Source organism: Coturnix japonica, unplaced genomic scaffold (assembly GCF_001577835.2).
Source record: "Coturnix japonica isolate 7356 unplaced genomic scaffold, Coturnix japonica 2.1 chrUnrandom691, whole genome shotgun sequence".
NCBI lineage: Eukaryota > Metazoa > Chordata > Aves > Galliformes > Phasianidae > Coturnix > Coturnix japonica.
The window spans coordinates 18,550-27,562 of record NW_015440055.1 but is presented as its reverse complement, the minus strand read 5'-3'; the positions used below and the strand labels follow the sequence as shown (position 1 = coordinate 27,562).

The 9,013-nt window shown below is 54.6% G+C and overlaps 1 protein-coding gene across 1 annotated transcript in view; it reads right to left on the bottom strand.

Annotated features, from left to right (window-relative positions):
• Nucleotides 1-9,013, bottom strand: part of LOC107307592 (sodium/potassium-transporting ATPase subunit alpha-3-like) — a gene marked incomplete at its 5' end in the record, with an annotated part of 31,342 nt that overhangs the window by 3,785 nt on the left and 18,544 nt on the right. Inside the window, one exon of the mRNA XM_032441889.1 lies at nucleotides 8,432-8,482. Within this exon, the coding sequence (XP_032297780.1) occupies nucleotides 8,432-8,482 (51 nt within the window). The remainder of the gene's footprint in view (nucleotides 1-8,431; nucleotides 8,483-9,013) is intronic.

Here is a 9,013-nt window from a genome sequence, read left to right as displayed (position 1 = left end):
CCATAGAGCCCCCATAGGACAACCCCATTTCCACCGCCGCCAGAACCCCGCCATATACCACACACTGACCATATCTGCCCATAGCCCCATAAGAGCCCCATAGAACACCCATAGCGGAGCCCCATAGAACACACAATAGAGCCAATAGAGCCCCATAGAGGCCCCATTAGAAGGCCCATAGCAAACCATATGGCCACCATAGACACCCATAGACCCATACATACCCATAGGACAACCCATAGACCCCATAAATACCCATAGGCCCATATACCATAACCCCCAATGACCCCACCTGACCTATCTGACCATACTACATAAGAGCTTACATTTATCGATCTCGTTCCTGGGGCTCCGCAGAATGGGTCCTACGCCGCTTCGTTAGCAGGAGCGGACCTGGGCACAACAGTAGGGGCCTAGGGGCTAGGGGACGATGGGGAGCTATGGGGCAGATGGGCACAGCAGGATGGCAGCTATGGGCAGATGGGGGCAGTGTATGGGCACTTACTGGGCAAGCTAACTGGGGCAGCGATGGGCCAGTATTTGAGGCAGCTATGGCAGGATTGGGGCAGCTATGGCAGATGGGCAATGCAGTAATGGCGCTATGGGGGCACTATTTTGGGGCAGGATGGGCAGCTATTTCGGAGGCAGTATAGGGGCAGGCATTCATGGGGCAGGATGGCAGCTATGGGATCTATGGGGGCAAGCTATGAGGCAGGATGGGGTTCCCTTTCTAATGGGGCAGGATGGGGTCATCTGATGTAGGGCAGCTATTGGCGAGCTATGGGCAGCTTATGGGCGCTATGGAGGCAGCTATGGGCACTTATGGGGAGGATGGGCGTCCTCTTATGGGAGCTATGGGCGCTATTGGAGCAGCTATGGGGCAAGCTATGGCGAGCAGCTATGGGGCAGCTATAGGACAAGGGCTATGGGGCAGGATGGCAGCCGTATGGGGCAGGATGGGGCGAACTATGGGGCAGCTAGGGGCAGGTTGTGGGTGCTAATGGGCAGCATATGGGGCAGCATGATGGGGGTGCTATGGGGCAGCTATGGGAGGAAGCTATGGGGGCCTTGGGTCCATCTATGGGCAGCTATGGCAGGAATGGGGTTCGACCTCTCATGGGCAGCTTGGGGCAGCCGTATGAGGTTGCTATGGGGCAGGCATGGGGCAGCTATGGCGCAGGTTGTGGTGCTTTATGGCGTGCTTGGGCAGTATGGGCAGCTATGGGCGCTAATAGGGCAGCTATGGGGCAGGCTATGGGGCAGTATGGGGCAGGATGGGTATCCCTCTATGGGGCAGCCTATGGGGCAGCTAGGGCGACATGGCGGAGCTATGGGCAAGCTATGGGGCAGGATGGAGGTCCCGTCTATGGGCAACTATGGGCAGCTATGGGAGCAGCTATGGGGCAGCTATGGGCAGCTATGGCAAGGATGAGGACAGCTATGGGCAGCTATGCAGCAGCTATGGGGCAGGATGCGCAGCTATGGGCAGGATGGAGGCAGCTATGGGGCAGCGGATGGGGGGCCTCTAGGGGGCAGCTATGGGGCAAGTATGGGCAGCTATGGGCAGCTATGGGCAAGCTAATGGGGCAGGGAGGGGGTCTCTATGGGCAGCTATGGGCAGGATGGGGGCCCTCGTGGTAGGGCAGCTATGGAGGCAGGTTGTAGAGGTGTAGGGCAGCTAATGAAAGAAAAATATGGGGCAGCTATGGGCACTATGCCGCAGCTATAGGGGCAGCTGGTGGGGCCAGCTATGGGGTCTCATTATGGGGCAGCTAATGGGGCAGGATGGGGGTTCATCTTATGGCGGCAGTATGGGCAGCTATGGGGCAGGTTGTGGGGTGCTATGGGCAGCTATGGGCACTGACCATGTCAAGTGCCCAGGTCAATCAGAGGTGATGGTGATGGTGCCATAGTGGTCCTAATAGGATTTGGGAGAGGTCCCAATATGGGCACTTTGAGCGGTCCCGTCTATGGGGGCAAGCTATGCGGCAGCTAGTGAGGCAGCTTTGGGGCCAGCTGACCATGTCGGTGCCCAGGTCGATGCAGAGGATGGTGATGGTGCCCATTAATGGAGTTCCTTATAGGGCGATTTGGAGTCCTATAATGGGGCATTTAGGGCAGTTATGGGGCGCGGATGGGGCAGTCTATGGAGCAGCTATGGGGCAGCTATGGGGCAAAGGCTGGACCCATGTCGGTGCCAGTCGACGCAGAGGATGGTGATGGTGGCCCATAGGGCATTTGGCGCGGTCCTATATGCACTTGGGGGTCCCTATATGGGGAGCACATTGTAGGGCAGATATGGGGCACTATGGGGTCCCTAAAATGGGGCGCTATGCGGGCAGCTATGGGGCGCTATGGGCAGCTATGGGCACTGCCAGGTCGGTGGCCCAGGTCGTGGCAGAGCGAATGGTGATGGTGCCCATAGTCCTCATAGGGCATTTGGGGGTCCCTAAAATAGGGCTCTATGGGGCTCTATGGGCAGCTATGGGGCACCTTGTGGTCCCCTCTAGGGCCGCTAATGGGGCAAAGCATATGGCGGCAGCTGTGGCGGAGCTGACCATTGTACATGCCCAAGATCGGATGCAGAGGATTTGGTGATGGTGCCATAGGATTTGAGGTCCCTATATGGGGCGACTTCTAGGGCAGCGTTAATGGGGCAGCTATGGAGCAAGCTATGGGGCAGGCATTGGGGCCAGCCTATGGGGCAGCTATGGGGCGCAGCTATGGGGCAGGTTGTTGGGCACTATGGGCAGTATGGATCAGATGGGTCCCCTCTATAGGGCAGATATGGGAGCACTGGGCAGCAAGCTATGAGCATCTATGGGCAGGATGGGGCAGTATGGGGCAAGCATTAATGCGGGCAGCTTGGGGCAGCTATGGGGCAGCTATGGGCAGCTTGACCATGTCGGGCCCAGGTCCGATGCAGAGGGATGGATGGATGCGTGCCCCAGGGCAGCGGGATGTTGCGCCATGGATGAAGCAGCAGGAACGGGGTGATCTCGGGATGTTGCTGGGTTCAATGTGTATGACGATGGATTTCTTGCATGTTGGTCGAAGATCAGGCCGGCCTTGGGAGCCAGAGCCCATAGACACGACCCATAGGATCACGACCCATATAATCAGGACCCCATAGATCCCCAGCCCATAGATCACTGGACCCATAAGATCCCCAGACCCATAGAATCAGGGACCATGATCTGATCACACTAGATCCCAGGACCCTAGATCCAGGCCATATATCAATACCAGAAGAGATCTTGACGCCATAGATCTGGACACCACCAGAATCCCCAGACCCATAGATCTGACCCATAGATGCAGGCACCCATAGATCGGACCCATTTAGATCCCCCCGACATAGATCCAGTCCCATAGATCCTGACCCCATACGATCCGCTGGACCACAGATCCCCAGCCATAGATCTAGGACCCTAGATCCCAGACCCATAATGTCTGGACCCATAGAGGGCACGAGACGCCATAATCATCACTGATATCTTGGAGCATATAAATGATCCAGGCAAGCCCACATATTACTGCCTCCCCTCCCTAATTTCCAACGGATTCACAGCTTGTAATATGTATACTCTCTGGCTACTAAGACCCCCAGACCATAGAATCCAGTCCCATAGATCCTGAACCCAGTAGATCTCACTATGACACACAGCATCCCACAGACTGCCTACAGAAATATTCCTGACCCACCAATTCATTAGATGACCATCAGCCGTCTCTCCCCTAGACTCCAATATTTTACGAATCTTGGACTCCCGCCCACCAAGCGGTGCCCTCACTAAGGAACACTCCCCTCGACCGAACTCCATCCTCCGGCTCCCCAGGTCACCCGGATCTTAGGCACAAGTTATCCCTCAGATATATTAGATCATGATGATCGGCCTCTTATAGTCATGACCCATAGATCTGGACAAGATCACGACCCATAGATCCAGACCCATACAGATCCCCCAAGACCAAGATCTGGAACCCATAGATCCCCAGACCCAAGCTCTGGACCCAGTGAATCTTGGACCCATAGACCCCAGACCAAGACGATCCTAGGACCCATCAGATCGGACCCATAGATCCCCAGACCACATAGATGCTGACCCATAGATCACGACCCATAGACCGAGGACCATAGATCAAACCATAGATCTAGGAACGCAAGATCACGACCATAGAGTCCGGACCCATAAGAATCTGGACCATATATTCCGGGACCCATAATCTGGACCCATAGATCTGGACCCATAGATCCAGACCAATAGATCGGACCCCATAGATTCCCGACCCATGAGATCCGGACCCATAGACCCCCAGACCATAGATCTGGACACCATAGATCCAGGACCATACGATACCCAGACCCATAGAATCTGGACCCATAGATCCACGACCAATAGATCTAGCCCATAGAATCCCCCAGACCACATAGATCTGGACCATATCTGGCCCCAAGGATCAGCAAACCCATAGCCAGACCCAATAGATCTGGACCCATAGATTCACGAACCCATAAGATTGGACCCTAGATCCCCAGACCAAGATCACGCCCATAGATCCTTGACCAATAACCTCCAGACCCAATAGGATCCAGTCATATATACCTGACCTACGATCCATGGAACAACGAGATCCCAGTACCCCATTCAGATCTGGACTAGATCTGGACCCATAGATCCACGACCCAGTTAGATCCGAAGTCCCATTAGATTCCCGACCCATAGATTGCCTGGACACACAGATCCCCGACCCTAGTTCTGGACCCATAGATCCCCAACCCATAGATCTGACCCATAGATCACGACATAAGATCTGGACCCATACGATCAGGACCCATAGATCCCCAGACTCATAGATCTGGACCCATAGACCCCCAGACCCATAGATCCAGTCCCATAGATCCTGACCCATAGATCCCTGGACACACAGATCCCCAGACCCCACTAATCTCTAGACCCAGTAGATACACGAACCTAGATCTGGACGCCATCAAGATTCCCCAGACACTTAGATCACGACCATGGATCCAAGACCATAGATCCACCAATCCATTTAGATCTGGACGCCATTAGATACCCAACCGATAGATCCTGGACCCATAATCATCTGGACCCATAATCCCCAGACCCATAGATCTGGACCCATAGATCCCAGACCCATTAGATTGACCCATAGCATCAGGACCCATAGATCCTGACCCATAAATCCCCAACCCATAGACCAGTCCATAAATGATCCTGACATAGAGATCCGCTTGGAACAGCAGTCCAGACCATAGATCAGCGGACCCATAGATTGAACCATCAGATCACGACCATAGACTGGGACCCATAGAATACCCGACATGAGATCCCCAAGACCCATAGATCTGGACCCATAGATCCCCAGACCCATAGATCCAGTCCCATATATCCAGATACAAAGAGATCCTGACCCATAGATCTCCAGACCTATCCGAACCCACAGATCCTGCCCCACACCTCTGCCCCCCAAACCTCGTGCGGGAGGCTCTCCCCCCTGCCCCACAGTTCTGCCCCACAGATCCCCCACATGTCCCCCCCTGCCCCCCATAGATCCTGCCCCCATCTCTGACCCACAGCTCCCCCCCTGCTACTCCATTCTTCTTCCCCCACCTCTGGCCCATAGCTCTTCCCCATCCGGCCACCTTCCCAGCCCCATAAGATGCCCCCTGCCCCCATCCTGCCCCCATCTCTGCGCCCATAGATCCCCGCGCCCCCCATCCCTGCCCCACATCTCATGCCGCCCATGAGCTCCCCCCTGCCCCATCCCTGCCCCACATCTCTGCCCCATAGCTCCCCCCCTGCCCCCCATCCCTGCCCCACCATCCCTGCCCCATAGATCCCCCCCTGCCCCCCCATCCCTGCCCACATCTCTTGCCCATAGCTCCACCCTGTCCCCCATCCCTGTCCCCCATCCCTTGCCCCATAGATCCACCCCTGCCCCCATCCCTTGCCCCTCATATCTCGTGCACCCATAGCTCCGCCCCGCCCCATCCCTGCCCCACAATTCCCTGCCCCATAGCGCCCCCCCGTGCCCACATCCCTGCCGCCATGCTCCCCCTGCGCCATAGCTCCCCCCCTGCCATAGCGTCCGCCTGCCCATAGATCCCCCCTGCCCCATCCCTTGCCCACATCCACTCCATAGCTCCCCCCTGCCCCATCCCTGCCCCACATCCCTGCCCATAGTCCCCCTCCCCCATCCCTGCCCATAGCTCCCCCCTGCCATAGATCCCCCTGCCCCATCCCTGCACCCCATCTCTGCCCATTAATCCCCCCTCCCCATTCCTGCCACATCCCTGCCCCATAGATCTCCCTGCCCCCATCCTGCCAAGAATCCCCCCTCCCATTAGATCCAACCCGACCCATAGTCACCCCTGCCCATAGATCCCCCCCTGACCCCTAACCCCCTGACCCATAGATTCCCCCGACCTTCCTCGACGCCGGAGTTGACAGTGGAATAGAATTGTCGTCAATAAGGCATCAGTCGCCGCCTGCTTGGACACGTCGGACCCCGCGATCCCAATCGCACCAATGTCGGCCTTCTTTAGGGGCGGGAGTCCATTGACCCCAACTCACCGTCACAGCACATATGGGCCTATAAGGATCAATGCGTAATGGGTCAAATGGGGGTTATTGGGTCAATGGGCGGTATTGGGGTCAAGGGGTCATATGGGTCAATGAGGTATGGCTCAATTGGTGTCAATTGGGTATTGAGCTCAAATGGCTCAAGGGAGGTCTATAGGAGGTCAATGGGAGTTATGGGGTCTCAATGGGCTATGAGTCTATGGGTGAATGGGGGTGTAGTTGGACGTCAAGGGAGCTTATGGGGGTATTGGTCAATGGGGTCTATGAGATCAAATGGGGAGTATTGGGGATGCAATAGGGTCAATGGGGTATTGGGTGAATGGGTATTGGGCGCCATGAGGTCATGGGCTTAATGGGGTATTGGGGTCAATGGGGTCTATGGGGTCAATGGGGGTATTGGGATCAATGGGGTCCCATCGCGACCCCAATGTCGGCCTTCTTTAGGGCCGGGGAGTCATTCACCCCATCGCCCGTCACGGCCACTATGGCGCCCTATAGGATCAATGGGGGTATTGGGATCAATGGGGTCAATGGGGGTATTGGGGTGAATGGGGTCTATGGGGTGAATGGGGGTATTGGGGTCAATGGGGTCAATGGGGTCAATGGGGGTATTGGGGTCAATGGGGTCAATGGGGTGAATGGGGGTATTGGGCTCAATGGGGTCTATGGGGTCAATGGGGGTATTGGGCTCAATGGGGTCTATGGGGGTATTGGGCTCAATGGGGTCTATGGGGTCAGTGGGGGTATTGGGGTCAATGGGGGTATTGGGGTCAATGGGGTCTATGGGGTCAATGGGGGCATGGGGGTCAATGGGGGTATTGGGCTCAATGGGGTCTATGGGGTCAGTGGGGGTATTGGGGTCAATGGGGTCAATGAGGTCTATGGGGTGAATGGGGGTATTGGGGTCAATGGGGGCTATGGGGGCTATGGGGTCTCTGGGGGCTATGGGGACTATGGGGTCAATGGGGTATATGGGGTGAATGGGGACATTGGGGTGAATGGGGGTACTGGGGTGAATGGGATGAATGGGGGCAATGGGGTCAATGAAGTGAATGAATGAGGTGAAGGGAATGAATGGGGTGAGGCCAATGGGGTGAATGAATGAATGGGCTGAGGTGAATGAATGGGGTGAATGGGGTGAATGAATGAATGGGGTGAATGGGGTGAATGAATGAATGGGCTGAGGTGAATGGGGTGAGATTCTCTGATTTGGGGCCATTTGGGGCCATTTAGGGCCATTTTGGGGCCATTTTGGGGCCCATTTGGGTCAGTTCTGATCTGTTTGGGTCCATTTTGGGTCATTCTGGGTCCATTTGGGTCCAATTTTGCCCATTTTTGGCCCAATTTGGGTCATTCTGGGGCCAATTTTCCCCATTCTGGGTCATTTTTGGTCCATTTTTGCCCATTTTGGGCCCATTTGGGATCAATTTAGGGCCATTTTCCCCCATTTTTACCCATTTTTGCCCATTTTGGACCCATTTAGGCTCATTCTGGGGCCATTTTGGGCTCATTTAGGGTCATTTTTGGTCAATATTTGCCCATTTGGGGCCCATTTTTCCCCATTTTTAGCCCATCTTTCCCCATTTTTGCCCATTTTAGCCCATTTTGGACCCATTTAGGCTCATTCTGGGGCTATTTTGGACCCATTTAGGCTCATTCTGGGGCTATTTTGGACCCATTTAGGCTCACTCTGGGGCCATTTTGGGCTCATTTAGGGTCATTTTTGGTCAATATTTGCCCATTTTTGCTCACTTTTGCTCTATTTTTACCCATTTTCAGCCCATTTTTGCCCATTTCTGCCCATTTTTGCCCCATTTTCCCACCTGTCTCTGACATCCCTCGACGATGATGAGTTTCTGCTGTGACGATATCCTGCATTTTTAGCCCATTTTGCCCCATTTTCAGCCCATTTTTGGCCCATTTTTGCCCATTTTCGGCCCATTTTTGCCCATTTCTGCCCATTTTAGCCCATTTTGGACCCATTTAGGCTCATTCTGGGGCCATTTTGGGCTCATTAAGGGTCATTTTTGGTCAATATTTGCCCATTTTTGCTCACTTTTGCTCTATTTTTCCCCATTTTCGGCCCATTTTTGCCCATTTCTGCCCATTTTCGCCCCATTTTCCCACCTGTCTCTGACATCCCTCGACGATGATGATTTTCTGCTGTGACGATATTCTGCATTTTTAGCCCATTTTTCCCCATTTTTAGCCCATTTTTCCCCATTTTTGCCCATTTTTGCCCATTTCTGCCCATTTTAGCCCATTTCTGCCCATTTTGGACCCATTTAGGCTCATTCTGGGGCCATTTTGGGCTCATTTAGGGTCACTTTTGGTCAATATTTGCCCATTTTGGGCCCATTTGGGGTCATTTTTGGCCCAATTATGCCCATTTTCAGCCCATTTTT